This window comes from Mesocricetus auratus, unplaced genomic scaffold, assembly GCF_017639785.1.
Source record: "Mesocricetus auratus isolate SY011 unplaced genomic scaffold, BCM_Maur_2.0 Super-Scaffold_100025, whole genome shotgun sequence".
NCBI classification, from domain to species: domain Eukaryota; kingdom Metazoa; phylum Chordata; class Mammalia; order Rodentia; family Cricetidae; genus Mesocricetus; species Mesocricetus auratus.
The window spans coordinates 13,214,153-13,234,374 of NW_024429206.1; the positions used below are offsets into that span (position 1 = coordinate 13,214,153).

The following is a 20,222-nucleotide window of genomic DNA, read 5'->3' on the forward strand; positions in this document are numbered from 1 at the left end:
ACTTAGGAGGCAGAGGCAGGCGGATCTCTGCGAGTCCCAGACTTACAGTGGGCTACGTAGTGAGATCCTGTCTCAAATAAATCAACAAACTAGTCCCTGTTCTCCTGACCTGGACTTTTACATAACCCTAGAGCTGAGTCCCCATAGATGAACTAAAAATGGAAAACCAACTTAAAAGGAATCCCTGGGACCAAGCATGATGACATCCGAGGCTGGTCTGGGTTACACAGCAAGGCCCTGTCTGAGAGAGAAAGAACCTCCAGGGTCACATCCAGCCCTGCAGTCGATGAGGTGTCTATGAGCCCCTTGCAGGAAGCTGGGGTTCAAAGGGTGGGTCCTGGGGGATCAGAGCCCCTAAAACTCTGAACTATTCATCCCCCACCTGTGGTCTTGTGAGTGTCCCTCAGGGACACCCATTCTTCCAGAAGCACTGAGCCTGAGACCCTGACTTTTGAGCCCCGTCTCCTCTCCCCCACTGCACTGCAGACCTGGTTCCCAGTCCTCGGAGCTCCTCGGCACAGCACCAGCAAAGGCCCTGGGGCTCAGAAGAAAGCATTTATTCTCTCTGGGTGTGGACCACAGCCACCTGTAGCTCAGCCCATCACCTTCTTCTTGGGCCTCATCTCGTCCCCCTTCTCCGACAGGGTGTCCTGGGGTTCCTTGCCACGGTCCTTCTGAAGGTAGTTCTCCAAGACCAGCTGCCGGAGGGTACTGTGGTCCAGGGGATAGTCCACTGCACCCAGGACAGAGCGCTGTGAGCAACCGGGAATTGACGCCCAGTTCACTTCCTTCCCAGGGAAGTGTCACTCCACCACGCTGGGATGGGCTTGAGGTGCCAAGAGCTCTAAGAGAGAGCTCTAAGTCTAAGAGCTCCAGGCAGAGATGTGCCTTCAGGGAATTCCTAAGCAAGAGTGAGGCCCCAGCTGGGTTACTATCAGTGACAAAGCTGTACGGCACAGCCTTTGCTCGATTACCAAGCTACCACTACCCAGAGAAAAGTTCCGTTTTAGGGGCTGCATAGTACTCCACTGTGGGTTAAGTTCTGACTGACTTAAGAGTGAATGGTGCATGTGCCCATTTGTATATATGTGTGTGTGAGTGTCCACATGTGTGGGTGTGTGTGTATGACTACATGTGTGTATGAGGGTATGTGTTTGAGTATGTGTGTTTGTGTGTGCATATGGGTGTGTATAAATGAGTGTATATGGGTATGTGTGTGAATGAGTGCGTTTATGAGTGTGTGGGTCAGTGTGCATGAGTGTGTGCAAGTAAGTGCGTTTGTGTATGTGCGTATGAGTTCATGAGCATATGTGTGTGAATATGTGCATATAGTGTGTGATATTGAGTGTGTGTGCATGTGTGATATTGAGTGTGTGTGTGATTGAGTGTGTGTAGGGTCCTTTGCTTGTTTCTGGTTTGGGATGCAGTGAACATGTTCCTACTTCCACCCTGGCCCTTAGTCTTCCCTAAGTATATATTCCTGTCTGTGTTTTCAAACAAGTGGCCATGGTGTGATGGTCCCTGACACAGTGTGATGTCACTCAAGGAAGTAACGAAGGAAACTGAGGCTTGGCCCACAGACCCTGTAGGGACCCAGGTTCCTTAAGGGACTCTATCTAGTGGCCTGTCTCAGTGGCAGTGACCAAGAACTCACCCTCATCAAGTTTGTCACTGAAGGAGTCTGCCCCAAACACAGGGGGCACGACTTTTGTAGGCTCTGGGGCCTTGAGGAGGGCAGAGCCACCCCAGAAGGGATTGACAAAGGGCTGTGGGACATCAATATCGGGTCCCTCCGCATCCTGCAGGCGCCGGAAGGACTCCAGAATCAGCAGGTCATTGGTCTTCTTTTCTATGATAGCTGGAAGACAACAGGGTGAAGGTCACGGCTGCCAGCCTGGGTGGCCATGGTTGTAACAGGAGGAGGGATGGGAGTTTGTCCCCTGAGGCTGTCGGCTGTCTCCTGGCCACTGGCTGTGAGAAATTCTGGCCTCATTAGGCACAGGAATCTCACTCCTTAACAGCACACACAGGCAGAGCAGCTCATGGAACCACACAGAGGGTCTGAGGCAAAGCACCAAGAAATCACAGTTTCTCGGAAAGCGCTGTCCAAAAGAGGCTCCCTTGGTGTTGACAAAGAGATGGCTGAAAACCACAGTTCTACTATAAACTAAAGGCAGGGGGTCCAGCCTGGCCTCCAGGCCTTTCTGTACACCATTCCTTCCGCCTGGGACACCTGATGTGGGTGCCGGGATTCAAACTCAGGCCGTCTGCAAGAACAGTACATGCTCTTAACCACTGAGCAACTCTCCAGCCCCTGTGGCTTAAATTTCAAGAACAGAAGGCACCATTCATGCTAAGCTGTCATGATCTGAGTTTTCATGCCCCCTCTTTACCCTGAACTTGAAGCCAAACCTGGAATTGCAAAGGCAGTTAGCAAGCGTTCACTCTGAGCACTTCATTTCCTTCCTTCCAATCAGGATTTTTTCTTTTTTCTTGTCTTATTGCCTTGGCAAGAATTACTATACAGCACTAAATAAGCTCAGTGGGAGCTCCATCTTCACCTTCTCCAATCTTAGAGAAAAGACATGAGGCCCAAATATGAAGTGTGTGTGTGTGTGCATGTGTGTGCGTGTGTGTGCGTGTGCACGCATGCATGTGTGTGAACATGAATGCATACATGCATGTGTATAGGCACATGTGTATGCATGAATGCTCATGCATGTACTCCTGTGTGTGTTGTTTGCATGTGAGTGCCCACGTATGTAGAGTTGTATATGTTTGTGTCTCTGTGCATGTGTGTGCATGTGTCTGTGTGTATAGTGTTTGTATGGGTGCCTTGTGTGTGTGCACATGCACATGTATATGTGTACATCCGTGTGTGTGTGTGTGTGTGTGTGTGTGTGCATGTATGTGCATAGTGTCTGTGTGTGTGTAAGAAAGCTCCCTTCTAGTTTTGGTTTTTCTCACTAAGGGGATTGAAGGTCACTAACTCGCTCTCCCGTGTCTCCTAAGATTGCCACCAGCTACCCTGAATTTAGTCCTCCCAGTAACCCGGTGAGACAGTTCCCCCTCACTTTGGAGCTGTAAGAAGCTGGGCACAGGGAAGGTCAGGAACGTGGACAAAATCACACAGCTAGTAGGTGAAGAATCAGAATTCGAGCCCAGGCAGGCTGCACCATGACTGTGCTCACTGCCAACCAAAGAAAGAGCCCTTGTATCTGGCCAGAGTTCCTAATTGCTGGGCAGGGCCATCTCAGCTCACCAAAGTACTGCTGAAAGTTAATGTCTGTTATCTTCCCAGTCTCGCCCAGCTTCCCCAAGATCTCCGTGGCGTCACAGTTAATCTTCTTAAACAGCTTCTCCACCGAGGTCTTGAGATGCTCCAGGGTCTGGCTTATCTCCTTGTATCTGTTCTCAAAGATGTCTGCATCCTCGGTGGTCTTCTTCAGTTTCTCCTGGGGGCAGACAGACACCAGGCCCAGCTTCAGGCTGGGGACTCTTTGTGCAGGTGACTGGGGGACCCCAGACAGTTTTGCAAACCACAGAGGGTATGTGATCAAAGAAATGAAACTTCCTGTCAGTGGCAAACAAAACTAAGAAAAAACAGACATCTAAGGATGTAGCTCGGTCCGTGAGTGGAGCATTTGTGTAAACCCAGTATGGTGTGAGTGCCTGAAAATCTTGCACTCGGGAGGTGGGGGCAGGAGGGTCAGGAGTCCAAGGTTATCCTTGTCTACACAGCGAGTTGGAGGCCAGCCTGGGGTACATAAGACCCTGTCTCAAAAACGAGTGATTATTCTGAGTCCTAATCTGGGCTCCTGGGTAGAGAGGAGACGGTGAAGAGGGTGCTGGCATGAGAGGTGGAGACATCTGACAGCCCACAGCTCCTGGGATAGATTCTCCTGCCTGCGTATTTGCATTTGGGAGGGGACCACCTCCCCATGTTCCCCTGACTACCACCACTACCCCATGAAGACAGGAAACAGTAAATACAGGGCCAGGAAGAGGAGACCTTGATGCTAGTCCCAACCCCACGGAAGAGTCTGGGATTCTAGGCAGTCACAAGCAGAGGGTGTGGGGATAGGCTGGGGTCACCAGCCTGAACTACAACAGCTCCCCAGCCTGGTCTGAGCCACAGCACCTCTTCCTTGGCCTGAACCTTGCTGCCCTCTAGTGGCAGGTCCGAGAATGGCACCACCAGCCTGGTCAGGGTACAGGGCAGATGCTCAGGGATCAGAACTGTCAGTTTGAACAGGGGTAGCCCAGGCTGGCCTGGAGTTCTGGATCCTCCTGCCTGGGCTTACTGAGCACGGGTATCACAGGCACGCACTCCACACCCAGTCAGTCAGGTGGGATTCCCATCCTATCCAGCGTGTGTATTGTTCATTCTCCCAACTCCTTCATGGGCGACCCTGTTTACCCTAGGGGTGTCAGTGTGACTCTGCTACAAGTCCCCAAAACAGTCACTGTCCGTGTCCCGAGAAACGCCTAGAGCTTCCTGGCTCAGTGCGGCCTCCCTACCTCCCCACCGATGAGGGTGTCCTTCTGTGGATATGCTTTTCTTATTGGTCAGCGAATAAAACACTGGCTGGCCAGGCAGGAAGTGTGGGCAGGGTGATGAGAGAGAGAGAGAGAGAGAGAGAGAGAGAGAGAGAGAGAGAGAGAGAGAGAGAGAGAGAGAGAGAGAGAGAGAGAGAGAGAGAGGAGAGAGAGAGAGAGAGAGGAGGAGGAGGAGAGAGAAGCAGGAGGGGTGGCATGGAGACAGGAGTAAAAGACCTGGACCCTTCTCCAGTAAGATAAGACCACGCGGAAATACTTAGACTAGCGGGAATGGGTTCCTGATGAAGACAGAGCTAGTCAATAAGAAACCTAAGTCATCAGCCAAACAGGTTATAATTAATAGACGCCTCTGTGTGTTCTTTTTTGTTTTGTTTTGTTTTGCAAGACAGGGTTTCTCTGTGGCTTTGGAGGCTGTCCTGGAACTCGCTCTTGTAGACCAGGCTGGCCTTGAACTCACAGAGTTCCGCCTGTCTCTGCCCCCCGAGTGCTGGGATTAAAGGTGTGCGCCACCAACACCCGGCCCTCTGTGTGTTCATTTGGAGCTAAACAGCTGTAGGACCAGGCTGGAATGAAACTCCAGCTACAGCCCACCTTCTTCCTGCCTGAAGCTGTGAGTGATGGCTGGGCCAGGGATACAACCACCAGGCATCCTTGGAATGGAAACCACACACCAAGAGGAGGCTGGGCGGCAGGTGACATCACAATGACACACCCACCCTGGAAGCGCCGATTTTCAGCTTCTTTAACAGAAAAATAAACGTCTGGTTTTCTCAGACTCCTAGGGTACCAGCAGGGGAGAGGAGCTGGCGCATGCCTTCAATCTCAGCGCTGGGGGGCAGAGGCACGAGTGATCCTATGAGTTTGAAGCCAACCTTGTGCACATAGTGAACCCCAGACCACCAGGGCTACATAGTGAGACCCTGCTCCCCCCAAATAAACCCACACCCCAGGATATCTCGGCTCCCTGGGGTTGGCCAAGCCATTTTTACCTCTACCAGCCTGTTTCCTCGCCTGAAAAATGTGAAGATCACGAGTGACACCTGCTCCCCAGGGTGGCGAAGGGAGGCGGGGCCAGAGGAGCACACACAGCCCGGTGTCTACCGACCAGCCCAGGAAGTGTTTGCCTGTGGGGTGCGGTAGAGGGGGGAGCTGGCGTGCAGGAGGTCCCGGGTGTGACTCCTGGCACAGAGAGGCAGGGATATGGAGAGGGAAAGGATGTAGGAGGTTGGACTGTGGTCATTATCACTACTGGAAAATGGTGGGGCTGGGCCACCGAGGAGACAAAAGGGGAAACAGAGGCAAAGATGTGTCAGGATGAAGCTGGGGCCTCAGGGGTTGGGTTCAACCCCCTGAAAAGGAGCTCATCTCTATAACAGACAGACATTAGGGACAAGATTCTGCAGTGGTGTCAGGACAGGCCACCTGGCGGACAGGTGACAACAGAGGAGGTTCCCCATCCCTCCCTCCACACCCAGCTCACCTCCATCTGTCTCAGAATGTTCCGGGTGTCCTGGTGGGAAGACTGCTGCTGTGACCGCAGGTTGATGATGTCATCCTGCTCAGGACAGAAGGGACCGGTGAGGAAAAAGTGGCAGCCGCCCTCCCCCACTCCAGTGCTGGGTAGCCCGTCAAGGGGCCTCACCCTACCGGCTCCTACTCCTAGGAGTGCCTTCCTTCATCCTCCCTGAGAATCATCCAGAACTATCCAGAGCGGCGGTTCTCAGCCGTCCTAATGTGGCCACCCTTTAACACAGTCCTTCATGGTGTGGTGACCTCCAGCCTTAAAATGATTGTCACTGCTACTTCATAACTGTCATTCTGCTACCATTAGGAATCATAGTGTAGTCTACAGCCATACCAACCTGAACGCGCCCAATCTCGTCTGATCTTGGAAGGAATCATAGTGTAAATATCTGTGTTTTCTGATGGTCTTAGGTGGCCCACAGGTTTAGAACCATCTAGAACAGATCAATCAACTCAACCCTTCACATTCTACAAGCACTAATTCTGTGGTCACCAGACATCGTGGGCCCTTAGGACTGGAAACATGGTTCCCACCACTGGGCATCTGGGGTTTTTAGTTGTATTGCAGTGTAAGGAATTTAAACAGTCACGTGCCACTAACGGTGTCTTCACAGGACCCAGCTGCTTAGCCCAGGGTCTCTCAAGCTCTCACAAGAATCCGAGTCAGATGTCCAGGGTCACTCAAGTTCCAGGTCTGGAGATAGGCAGAGACCCGGCCTTTCTGACCAGTCACAGAGTGACACAGAAGTCCTCATCCCCGGCCTCATCTCAAGAGATAATGGAAGATTCTGGCACAGGTAGCCTCACAAACTTTCTGAGAGGTGGCAGATCATCCACTGGGGGGTGGCACACACACACACAATGGCTAACTGCCCGTCTGGGGAGCAAACGGTGTGCTGCAGGGCCTGGACACGTGCAGTTTGGGGTGCAGCATGTCCCCAACAGACACGAGCCCCAAACTCTAAATTACAGTTCCCCAAAGCAAAGGAAACAAAAAGCCCGTGGGCTACAATGCAAACAGGGAAACTGAGGCCAACAGAGGGAAATCCCACCTTATCCCCAAGCCCTCAAAGGTCTCTGTGTTGTGAACATTTCCAGCCCAGCGCTCTTCCCAGAACAGCCTGGACCACAAAGACCTTCCTGCCATACTGCACACAGCCACCAGAGGGCGCTGGCAATACACTCAAAGTCCACAGTGGCCTACACAAATTGCTGCTTTGTGTCAGAATCGATGTCCCCAGAGAAACTAGAAATTTGGGGTTTTGTGTGGAATGCTCTGCTTCTTACACGCTGACAGTTATTGAACATTACTGAGCAAATCCTAACAGGAGAGCACAGAGGATGGGCCCAGTTCCCAGGAGAGGGGAAGCTAGGTGTGTACAATGGGGTGTGAGGGGCCGCCGGCTCAGCCTAAAAAAACAAAACAAAACAAAAAAAAAAAAACAAATCCTAGTTTGAGCAAAGATGCTTCCTGGTGACTCCAAGCTGAGGCAGGAGAATTACTGTGAGTTCCAGGCCAGCCTGGGCTACCTAGTGAAGCCTCGTCTCAAAAAAAACACTAAGCAAAACAAGAAGGTAGCCAGGGCCCCAGGGTAACGGTCCTGGCAGGAGTGAGGATAATCCAGCAGAGCCCTGGGAAGCGACAGGCCAGTTAACCCTGAACAACAGGGAAAGACAGGGACTCGTACCCTGGCCTCCTCATACCCCACAGATGGGAATTTGCCTCCACAAACATGGCCGGGCCTCATGGGGAGGCACAAGGAATTCCTCAGGGGACAGCGGGCAGGGCCAGGCCTAAGGAGCTGGGGGCCTAAGGAAAGGGTGTGGGGGCGGGGAGCAGTCACAGGGACCCACTGGGGGAGGGGTGTGTAACACAGCTAGGAATGGCGGCCACTGCAGGGGGCCCTGGGAGCCCTCACTGGGCCACAAAGGCGGCTGTCAGCCAGGTCCTGATGGGCTGCCACATGACATCAGGTAGCCTGGGCTCTGTCCTGGGCAGGTGTTCGAGTCCAGAAGCCGTCTGTGCTGTGGGAGTGAGGAGGCCCACGGACCAGGTTTGGTAAAGGCAGTCGGGCCTTGCCAGGGGCCTGGTCAAGATAAGCATTAACCATTTCCCTCCCACTCTGAAGCCCAAGGTGGCAGGACCTGAGTTCGATCCCCAGAACCCATGCAAAAATATCTGGTCATCGTGGCAAGCACTTGTAACCCCAGTATGGGAGATGGGGGGACAGAAGGGTCCCTGGGCTCCATATCTAGACAGCATAGCTTACCAAACCCTACTGACAGATTCTGTCTCCGAGGACAAAGTAGAGGAACGGGGGTGATGGCTCAGAGGTTAGGAGTACCGGCTGCTCTTGCAGCGAAAACCAGGGTTTGATTCCCAGCACCCACAGGGTAGGGCCAACCCATCTCCAGTTCCAGGGCATATGGCGCCCTAGTCTGGCGTCTGTGGGTACTGCAGGCACGTGGTACACAGGCAAAACATCCATACCCATAAAAGAAATTTTTAAAGTGCCATCCTAGCTCACAGCCCAGAGTCGATGGCACCTGCCCCGCCTCGGTGGTGACTGTCATGATTGGGGTAGGGACATGAACTCACTGTCAGGATCAGGGCACGTGGACGTTGTCTGCAGGGCGAGTGGCTATGTCAGGGACCACCCCAGCCCTGCAAGCCATGTACCTGGATCCGCTGGGTCTTCTTGTGCATGGTCTCCATGTCATTGTTGAGCTCGGTGACGTAGGTGAAGCGCGCAAAGTTCTTTTCCTCCTTGGCCAGGAAGTCCCGCATGAGCTGGTTCAGGTCCCCGTTCTCCGTCAGCTTCAGCAGCCGCAGGTGCGCCACCTCATAGCTCTCAAAGCTCTCGCCCTTGCTCTTCTTCCCATGCTTCTTGGACTTGACAACTGCAGGGGGATGGGGGCGTGGAAAGGGACATGGGCTCCCCGTCCTCACCACTGTCTTGGGGACAGGGTGAGACGCTGCCAGGAGATGAGGCAATTCATTCTGCTTGTGACCCACATCAGAAATATCTGAAGAGAGGCTGGGAAAGCTGGTGAGTTGTTCTCGGCACAAAGCCAAGGACCTGAGGCCGAACCCCAGAACGGGCGAAGAGCTGAGTGTGCTGATGTCTGCCTGAAATCCCAACCTGGGGAGGGGGAGGCAGGTGGATTCCCTGGGGCTCGGCGGCCACCAGCAGAGCTGGGCCAGTGCACTCCAGGTTCACTGAGATGCTGATTCGAGTATGACTGTGTGGTCTCGAGCAGCCCCGGCATTAAGACTGACCGCAGTGGACATATCTGGGGTGGACACCTTGGCTAGGTCATGTGTTACTCTGAGCTGCGGGATCCTTTTCTGGAGCTGGGGTGCTGTAGGAATGCCCATTCTTTGGCGTAATCCCAAGGGCCACATGGGAACCATGCATGGCAGGCGCCTGGAGTAGAGGCTTGCACAGACTAGCTGTAAATGGACAGGTGGCTGACGGGTGGAAGAGTGGATGACTGAACGGTGGTTTGGATGAGAGAGGTGAGGAGATGGATAGATGAAAAGAAGGCCTAAAAGATTAAAAAAGAAAAAAAAGAAAGAAAAAAATCTCTTTGTGGCCTTTGATTTATTTTAGGGAATAAGACATACACGAGACTTCCCAGGAACACTTGTAGCAACACAGTCCCAAGTGATAAGGCAGGAAAAGGCGGGAGACACAGAACATACAGAAGGGTGGGTGTGGCCCAGGGGGCGCATACTTAATTGCACAGGCCCTGGACTCAATCCCTAAAACCTAAAAAACAAAGATTGAATGTACCTTCTGGGCAGCTGCCCCTAGTTTTCACCCCCTTTGTGTCTTTTCCATTTGACTATTTTACTTTTTTACCGTTTCACATAGGCCGAGTCCTGACGAGACTCCAAGAAAGCCATCAGACCTAGACAGGATCTAGTAGACCCCTGGTCCTCAAGTCTCCCCCTAAGCCACAGACAGTCTCAGGGTGAAAGGACTTTTTACCCGGTTGCTGCTGGCAGACAAAACACAGGCAAGCCGTTACATACGAATCACAAGCCAGCTGCACTTCCAACAGTCAAAATAAGTTCTCAGTGCAGGTAAGAAACAAACGTCTCTCAGGAGAGGCATCCCCAGTACTGCATGGCACAAACTATCCTAAAAGTGTGTTCACCGTTAACCTGAGACTCAAGGTTAACCAAGTGTGCTGTTTTTATTGACTATGATTGGCAGCCCTACTATGAGAGAAAGAGAGGGTTGGGGAGAGGTAGGGGAGAAGGTAAGCTTGTACCTTCCCCCTTCTTGGCCTGTTCCTCGAATTCAATACGGTCGTTGAGTTTGATAAGCAGGAAAGACTTGAGTTTGGTCTCGTGAGCATATAGGCGTTCCAGCTCACGGATCTCCAGGTTGTACTGAGAGATGTCCTTCTGCTGCCGGTCTTTCATGGCGGCCATCCGAGCCATGGCTTCCACCCTGTGTGGAGATGGCAGATGGGGCTTAGTGTCCAGAGGACTGACTGCCTGCCCAGTGGGCATGGGTTTGTTTGAGGTCCTTTGTAATTTTTTTTCTGGTGGCGAGCACCAAACTCAGGACCCTACCAGAGCTGTGAGTCTAGACCACCCCTAGGAAGTAACTTTCCTGACACCCTCTCTACTGTTAGCAACAGCTACTTCAGCAATCCCATCATCCACCACAAACACAATCACCACCGCTATCACCACCATCATAACCAGTATCAATACCAACACCATCACGGCCATCATCATTACCATCACCACCATCGCCACCATCATCCTCACCATCCTCATCATCATCATCACCACCACCACCATCACCATCATCCTCACCATCACCATCCTCATCACCATCATCCTCACCACCATCACCATCACCACCATCATCCTCATCACCACCACCATCCTCACCACCATCATCCTCACCATCATCATCACCTTCATCATCATCCTCACCATCATCACCATCACCATCATCTTCACCATCATCCTCACCATCCTCACCATCACCATCATCTTCACCATCATCCTCATCACCATCATCCTCATCATCACCACCATTCTCACCACCATCATCCTCATCACCATCATCCTCATCACCACCATCCTCACCACTATCCTCACCATCATCATCACCATCCTCACCACCATCATCCTCATCACCACCATCATCCTCACCACTATCCTCACCATCATCATCACCTTCATCATCATCCTCACCATCACCATCCTCACCACCATCCTCATCACCATCCTCACCACCACCATCCTCACCACCACCATCCTCACCACCACCATCCTCACCACCATCATCCTCACCACCATCATCCTCACCACCATCACCATCACCACCATCATCCTCACCACCATCATCACCTTCATCATCTTCATCATTACTTATTCTTTTCATTCATGGATTAGTTTCTGCTCCTTACCACCTACAAGGATCCTACCACAATGCAGAAGGGAGGGAGGGAGGAGTCATCCCCAGACACGTCTGACTCTAAGACCTGTTTTCTCCATAGCCAGGAAAGACTTGGATAAAGACACCCCCAGACCAGGACCAGGGACCACGTAGGGGACAGAGAGCTGCAGTCCCAGCCTCCCTATCTGCACAGACTCCCTATTTGTTCTGAGAAGAAGGAAGACACTAACTCCTCGTGCTGTGGGGAAGACGATGGGCACACCAAGGTGTATGACACCCTGACGGTCAGTGTCCAGGGCTGCAGCTGTTGTGAGTTATGGTCCTGGCATTTAAGAGGAGCAAATGGGTGCTGAGTTGGGAGGTGGGCCTTCCCAAGCACCTCTGCTCATAGGCCTGGGCAGACTGCTCGATGGCTACATTCATGGTCTTCTTCTGTGTCTGCAGACGCCGTTGGAGCTGCTGGTAAACGTGGTCATAGGCGGCCTTCTCAAAGAGGAGATCCTCAATCTCCTTCCGGAGTTGGGCGTTGGAGGTCAGCATCTTGTCAAAGTGGACAGTAACCTGTGGGGAGGCTGTGCTTCAAACAGGGTCTCATTCCCAGACTGGATGGTCCTGGAAGATGTCAGGGCCCTGCTGCTGCCCACTGAGTGCCTGAAGCACACAGCCCAGCCCAACTATAATGATGTATCTCCTTCATCCCTTTGGAGGCAAAGCCACCCCTGATTAAGAGCACCTAATTTTAAGTTGAGGAGATTTGAGAATTCAAAAACTCCAGGGGTCTTGATCAAATCAAATCTCTAAAAGACGCTTTTAATCCCAGCACTTGGGAGGCAGATCTTGGTGAGTTTGAGGCCAGTTTGGTCTACATAGTGAATGCTAGGGCAGTCAGGGCCATGTAGAAAGACCAGGTTTCAAAAACACTAAACACGACAAAACAAGACAAAAAAACAAACAAACAAAAAACCCACAACATTTGGGTTTGACCAGAAAAATATCAGTACAGATCAGGTTTTGAGAAATATTAACACACTATTCATTTTGTAAGATGTGAAAGTGAGGGTAGGGGTGGAGTGAGGGTAGGGGTGGGGGGATGAGGGTAGGGGTGGGGTGCCAAGACTTCAGAGAGCAGCCCCTCACCTACCAGGTTCAGTCGGGTCTCCAGAACATGGATCTGTTTCTGCAGCTTCTGAGGGTTATTGGCCTCTTTTGTCTTCAGGAAGCTCTGTCTCTGGCTGGTAATCTTCCTCTCCATCTGAACAATCTGAGAGAGAGACGGGGGTTGGGAGCATTGCACTGCACCAGCGTCCGTCTGCCCCACCTGGCATAGACTAACCATTCCACAGGGATGGGCTAAAGCAAATGTGAGATCCTGTAGACAGAGCTCTGACTTGGCTCCGTGACCCCACCCCAATCAATTTGGCCTCACCCATGGGGGGGCAGGAGTGTGAATCTTCCCACTGTTGAACCGAAACTTCCCCATCTGTCCAGCCCCAACAGCCATGGTTTCTAAAGGAAATGGCATTGGCCTCTGTGGTAGTAAAACTTGGTTGCTAACCTAACTAAACTAAGGAGAAGCTGGAGTGTGGGCATAGAACACCTCCAGCTGCTTTGGTGGCACCACTGTGACTTCTCAGTACCCATCTGGACATTCCCTACATGTGCAGTTTCTCTGCTTATGAATGGGATTGGGGAGCTGGAGAGATGGCTCAGCAGTTAAGAGCGCTGGCTTGCTCTTCCAGAGGACCTGGGTTCAATTCCCAGCAACCACAGGGCAGCTCACATCTGTCTGTAACTCCAGTTCTAGGGGATCCGACACCCTCATACAGACCTACATGCAGGCAAAAACACTAATGAACATGAAATAAAGATAAATATTTTTCAAATGAATGGGATGGGGGTGCTCTCACAGAAGTCACCAGACGTGGTGTCACTGTACACATCATGGGAAGACTGTCCTTTGATGTGTCTGGAGCTTTCCCATGATTTGGTCCTTACTTTAAAAATCAGGCCATCTATGCTGAGCGGTGGTGGTGCATGCCTTTAACCCCAGCTCTCAGGAGGCAGAGGCAGGCAGATCTCTGAGTTCAAGACCAGCCTGGTCTACAAGAGCAAGTTCCAGCACAGTCTCCAAAGCCACAGAGAAACCCTGTCTCAAAAAACCTAAATAAATAAGTAAATATAAAACCAGGCCTTCAGCACTGCATGGATGGGGTTCTGGGAGTTGCAGACACAAGAAGCCCACACTGCAGAGCAACACCCAGCGAAAGCCTTGATGACTTTCACATGTGTACAGTCTCTCACTGCATCAATTACACCAAGGGCTGCAAACTACAGCCTTTTGGAAACTGGCCCACGGCTTATTGCTACAAATACAGATTTATTGGAAAAGCCAGTCACTTCTATATTGCCTGTGGCCACTGCCTTGGTGCTAAACAGCTGGAGTTTAGTTTCCACAGAGGCGCTGTGGCTCGGAAAACACAAACGTGACTGTGGGGTCTTTTACTTCACTGGGCCTTTTAGATACATTGGGCCAGAGTGTTCAAATATAAAAATGCATTTGGATTTAGCGTCATATGCTATTTGATCATCTAACTCAAGCACCATTTGGGTTTAAAATGAATAAATAAAAGACTAGAAACAGGGTTCAGCGATGGAGAGCTTGCTTACCATGCACAAGGTCCTAAGTTCCATCCCCAGGGACTTGCAGAGAACTTAAGTTCGGTTCCCAGCACCCACATCAGCCACCTCAGTAATTCAGCTCCAGAGGATCCAATGCACGCACTCACACACAGATACAGGCACATATACACAATTAAAGTAAACCTTACCAAAAAATAAAACAAGAGTACGGGTGGCTGGGTGTGATGACACACACCTTTAATCCCAGCACTTGGGAGGCAGAGGCAGGAGCCCCACAAGTCAGGATGTCTGATCAAGGCCAGCCTGGTCTACAGAGTGAATTCTAGGCTAGCCAGGACTACAAATATATGTCTCAGAAATAAATAAGTACAAATAAATTAAAAAGTTACATACTTCCAAAGCACACTAGCTCAGGGTAAGCTCCTTTTCCTATGAGGAAGGACTGGGACACAGCAAGGCCTGGCCATCACCGCCATCCAGGAGGGTTGCACCATGATGGGTGGTGCTGAGCGACTATTTTGAGCCAAGGAATCATGCTCAGAATGACAAGTGCCTCCCATGGCCTACATGAGACTATCCAGAAGGCTTTTTTCTTGCATAACATCTGGCAATGTTCCAGAGAGATGCTAGCCACCGTCTCGGTGACAGAACCAAACGATAACAGCCTCCTCACTCACCCACGATTGGTGCACAGTGAAGGACGGGGAACGAGCATCACCCAAAACCAGCGGGGATCTTTGTTGCAGCACCGAAGCCTTGCCCGTGTCGGTTGATGCTAAGGGTGCTGGGGTTGGTTCTGGGCTTGAGGTGGCGAGGGGACAAGCAGGGTTGATGAACTCCCATGCTATGCTCCACTCTGCCTAGGGCATCATGGGTGTGCTGCGCCTGTCCCTTCTCTCAGTCTCCCAGGGAAGCCTCACCTTGTCATCAAGCTCTCCCAGCAGCACCTTCATGGAGGTGATAAGAGCCTCATAGTCCCCCTTGGTCTGCAGTAGGAAACGCAGCTCCATGAAGTTTTTCTGGTTCAGGTCGAGGTTCTTTGGAGACTTCACGAGGCTCAGAAGCAGGGTAGTCTCTGCCTGCTCGGCTTTCAGATTCTCAATTTCCTTACTGAGGGGAAGCAGTTCTGACTTAACCCAGCAGCCCCTTAACCGCCTTCACAGAAGCCACAGGGTATCCCCCTCCCCAAAAAGGAGCCTGGGGTATGGTCCAGGCCCCCATGAGATGCAAACGCTTCAGGGATGGGGAGTTGGGTCCACATATGGAACCCCATGCCCCTGAACCCAGTCATTCCCATCTCTCCACTCGCTAGGAGAAGACTGCCCTGGTGCCCGTCAAAGCCCTTCAGGGGAGTCGGGAGTGGGTGCAGGGCTTGGGGTGATGACCAGGCAGTAAAGTTAAAGTGTGTCCTGTGTGAGCACGGGGACTTGAGGTCCATCCAAGCACCCGTGCAAAAAGTCAGGCGCTGGACGTGAAGGCAGGAGGACGCCTGAGGTAGCTGTTTCCTCCAGTCTCTCCTAGCTAGGGAGCTCCTAGCTGACGAGAGGCATTGTCTCAAAAGAACAAGATGGGTGGTGCACACCTCTAATCCCAGTGCTCAGAGGGCAGAGGCTGGTGGATCTCAGAGTTCAAGACCAGCCTGGTTTACAGAGCGAGTTCCAGGACAGCCGGGCAGCCAGGGCTACACAGAGAAGCCCTGTCTGGAATAACAACAACAACAACAAAAGCAGCAGCTAGTGCACCATGGTCCAGAGATGAAACTAACTGGACAATCTACAAAGACAACAAGGGACCAAGGTCCTGCCCCTGCACTGTCACGAGACTAGAGAACCCCTGACCCACTTCTGCTGTGCACCAAGACTCAAATACCTCATTTTATTTAACTCAATACCATTTCAGAGGCCATGCATGGCCATGTGGTAAACCTAGCAGCTGGTTTTCTCCAAGGCTTCTGGCACTTTGCTCCCTCCTGGAGAGGGACCTTGGGTTTTTTTTGGGGGGGGGTCTCAAGACAAGGTTTCTCTGTGGCTTTGGAGGCTGTCCTGGAACTCACTCTGTAGACCAGGTTGGTCTCGAACTCACAGAGATCCGCCTGCCTCTGCCTCCTGTGTGCTGGGGTTAAAGGTGTGTGCCGCCAACTCCTGGAAATGTAATTATCCTGTCATTTTTATTTACATGGGAGTGGGTATGGAAGGAGTGCCTGTAGAGGCTGGAAGAGAGTGACAGAGCCCTTGGGGCTAGAGCTAGAGGTGTCAGGAAGACAGATGTGGGTGCTGGGAACCGAACTCAGACCTTCAAGAGCAACAAGTGCTTTTAACCGCTGAGCCGTCTCTCCAGTCTTCACCTTTTTCTTTCTTTCTTCAACGTGTGTTTATTTGTGCATGACGTGTGAACACGTGCGTGGGTTTCAGCACGCTACACTGTGCATGTGTGAATACATGCGTGGGTGTTAGCACGTGCGCATGTGCAGGTCAAAAACCAGCGTGGGATTCAGTTCTGTACTTCTAGCCTTGTGGGTCTCTGGGATCTAATTCAGGCCTTCAGACTTGGAGTCAGGCTGAGCCGTCTCCCCAGCCTGAGACATTTCCTCTCGTTCTATGAGCACTTTCCCAAGAGAAGGAAGTAAAGCGCTCTGGGCAAAAGACTTCTTTTAAAAATTGTGACAGAGCCGGGCATTGGTGGCGCACGTCTTTAATTCCAGCACTCGGGAGGCAGAGGCAGGCGGATCTCTGTGAGTTCGAGGCCAGCCTGGTCTACAGAGCGAGTTCCAGGACAGATTCCAAAACAATACAGAGAAACCCTGTCTCGAAAAAAAAAAATTCTGACAGAGACGTTCCCTAGGGACCAGCCTAGCCGGGAGTAAACAGATTTACGGGAAACCAAGGAACACCTCCGCTCCCTCCTCTGAATTCCAAACATCCAGACAGAGAGGGTGCATGGAGGCCGGCTTCTGCCTTTGCAGAAAGCGACTCACAGCCGGGTCCCTCAAATTGCAAAAGGCTGGGGGCCCTGTGGAGGCAGCGTGGGAACATCCCTGGCTGCGCCCGCTGGAGGATGGCCACGCCCCGAGGCATCCTCTGGCCCCGCCCCGTCACTGACACAGCTGGTTGGACAGGAGTAGACGCCTGAGCCAATCAGGTTGTCCCTATGCTGGGTCTGGGACTGATAGCGAGGATGTGTCTTCAAGGCCCTGGCTGGGGGCAGAGGGAACATGGGGTCTGGTGGAGGGCCACCTGTCTCCCGGGGACTCCAAGACCCCTTGGGTCCTGCTCGCTGGGTGCCCTCCTGTGAAGTCCTAGAGCACAGGGTAAAAGGTCCCCGACCCCCGCCGTGGGTTCAGGGTGCCCCCTGCACACGCTGGGGACGAGGCCCGCCCGGGGTCACCCCTCTTACTATTGGTTGGCGATCATGCGCTGGTTCCGAAAATTGAGGGACTTTCTGCTGTCCACCATCTTACGAAACTGCTGCCTCAGTTTCCTGAGCTCTGCCTCGGCCAGCTGCTCTTTGGCCTTGTTGGAAAGTTCCGGAAGGGCTAAAGAGACCTTCCTCCTGTGTTTCTTCACCTGGGCGAGATGGAGAGCAAGGAGGCCCAGCTGGTCAGAGAAGCCCTCAGGTGGCTCCCACGAGAGGGGGACGTCCGCCCCAGGGTGATGTCATCTGCTTGTCTGTCACAGGGGAGACCCACCCAGGGCTGCCAGGTGACCGTCGCACTCGCTGCGGGGGTGCCTTGCCCAAGTTGGGAAGGTGCTCTTTAGGGCCCTGAGTTCAAATGCTACTCTGCTTTGAGACTGGGAAAGTCACGGAGTGTTTCTGAACTTCCAGCCTCCCGTCTATAAAGTTGGTACCCAGAGATGAGGTGTCAGGGTAGGACGAGATGGCACAGGAAGCTGTCATCACCTACCATTGGCATCGGGATGGATCTGAGCTTCCCTTCAGCTTAAAGACGGGGTCCTGGAGGTCACGGCCAGCAAGCCCACCTCTCTCTCTCTCTCGTTCTCTCTCTCTCTGTCTGTCTCTCTGTCTCTCAGAAATGTCCTGCCCAGTGTAAAGAGAAGAGAAAAGGAAGTGGACCACCCTCGCTGGCAGTGAGGACCCATGGGCCTCCCTCCGTCCTCACAGTCCCCTCCTCCGCCCACAGCTTGGCACGCAAAGGGGACATGGCAGATGGTGCTGGGTGTGACGAGAGCCCCTCCCCCACAGCCAAGAGTGCCTGGACCGTCTTCCTCTCCCAGTTTATTATTAGGACCTGGGCAGATGGCTCCAGCCTGTCACTCACCCCTCTCCCCACATCCCTGAAGGCCTCAGATGCTGAGCACCCTGGTGGAGCTTTTTGGGCTTTTGATTTTGCAATAAGGTCACTTGTTAGCCCAGGCTGGCCTCAAAGTCAATATGTATCCAAGGATGACCTTGAACTTCTTTCTGATCCTCCTCCTGCCTCCACCTCCAAAGTGATGGCATTATAGGTGTATGCCAACACACCCAATTTACGTGGTGCTAAATATCGAACCCAGCACCTTATGTGTGCTGGGCAAGCAAGGTCCACTGATACACAGACACAGACACACAGACACACACTGGGGCCCCCTCCTCTCAGGTCAGGAACCAATAACATCAGAACTTGAATGTCACCTGCCAGAGGCACTCTGGCGAGGGGACATGAGCCTAATAAGCCCCAAAGGGCTGTGAGATCCACTGTGTCCCGGAACTGAGGGATCCTATGTGGAACCCCCGTTCTCCATTCCAATTCCTCCCCAGTTCTGATGAACCTCGAGTGCATCTGGAACCTTGGTTTCCACTCTGGAAAGCGGTGAGGGTAGGAGCCAATCAGTGCGAAGCCCTCATCTAATTTGCATAATCTCGGCCCACTAGAGTGGGCCCCGGGAAAAAAAGTTCAGCAACTCAGGCTGGCGCAGGCTGACTTTTAACCTGGGCACCTGAGGTCAGGCGCGTGTGGACAGATCTCCACAGGGCTCTAAGAATCAAGCTAAGGTGGAGAGGCAAACCATAGACACCAAAGCCAGACCGGAAGATGCCTCTGGGACCTTTCCTGAAAGCAATCTGAAGTGACTTTTCTGGGGCTTGTAAGCCACCAGAGTTCTGGCAGTACACATGTGCAAGTCGATTTGGCATACCAACGGCGCCTACTGTGTGCAGGATATTATGGGGACCCAAGCGGCAGTCATCTCAAGATGCTACAAAGGTAGCCCAGGGTCAAAGAGTGGGAAAGGCTCCAACAAGACATTTGAGTCTGAATAAGCTGAGCCGAGTAGGAGAGGGGGATTCTGGGCAGAAGGCTGAGAAGCAAGGAAAATGTAGCCCCAAGGCATCCAGTAGCTTGTGCGAGCTGTTGTTCCAAGATGTCATGGAGACTATGGGGATGACTGGAGTTTGGTAAATCATACTGAAGGGACAGTAATGCTAGAAGATTCTTACAGCGAGGAGGTCACAGCCACGGGGCCATATCTTGACAGCTCCTGGAGCTTCCCGAACCCACCTTGAGTTACCCAGGCCCCCTTGAACACCTCCCATTTTGATAGCTGCGTCTTTACCATCTCCCATCTAACAACTGGGACAGGGAGGGAGTCCACGCTTCCTCCCTGCTTTTAAATGACAAGGTGGGTTCTGCAGGGACCCTGGGTGTGTGGCACGGTCTGTTTTAAAACAAGAGTAAAGCCGGACATGATGGCGCTGGCCTGCCATCGCAGCCCTTGGGAGGTGGAGGCAGGAGGATCAGATGTCACAGTCATCTTTGGCTGCTGCGCGAGTTCCGAAGCCAGCCTGTGACATATGAGAGCATGTCTCAGACAACTGAATGAATTGGAATCAATGACAAATAAACAAATATGGGGGCGCTTGAGAGGACATGTAGATCTTTGGGTTTGGGGAGCATTTGTGGCGGCAGTGGCAACCCCAGGCTCGCGGCAGCTCCCAGCTCCGCTCTTCCCCAGAAGGGGGCGCTGTGTGCACCGAACTTACCACCCGCGGCTCCCGTGGCTCCGGGTAGACCGCGGCTGCGTTTGGGCTGCAGCCAGCTCCGCACCCGGCGTTCTCTGCCCTGGAACACGAGCC

At 52.5% G+C, this 20,222-nt stretch overlaps 1 protein-coding gene across 2 annotated transcripts; it reads right to left on the reverse strand.

The window, feature by feature from the left end:
* Nucleotides 1–542: 542 nt before the first annotated feature.
* On the reverse strand, nt 543–20,216 carry Ccdc63 (coiled-coil domain containing 63). Of its 2 annotated transcripts, none has more exons than XM_013120934.3 (12): nt 20,130–20,216; nt 18,055–18,188; nt 17,547–17,716; nt 15,074–15,263; nt 12,655–12,774; nt 11,893–12,074; nt 10,366–10,547; nt 8,765–8,985; nt 6,041–6,115; nt 3,263–3,455; nt 1,655–1,858; nt 543–733 (listed from the first exon to the last, which is right to left on the reverse strand). In XM_013120934.3, exons 2-12 carry the CDS (start codon nt 18,061–18,063, stop codon nt 594–596), a joined length of 1,686 nt encoding a protein of 561 aa, XP_012976388.2. In that variant the 5' UTR covers nt 18,064–18,188; nt 20,130–20,216; the 3' UTR covers nt 543–593. The 2 variants fall into 2 exon arrangements, with proteins under 2 accessions (XP_012976388.2, XP_040587535.1); XM_040731601.1 differs by having other exon boundaries at nt 690–901.
* Nucleotides 20,217–20,222: the final 6 nt, after the last annotated feature.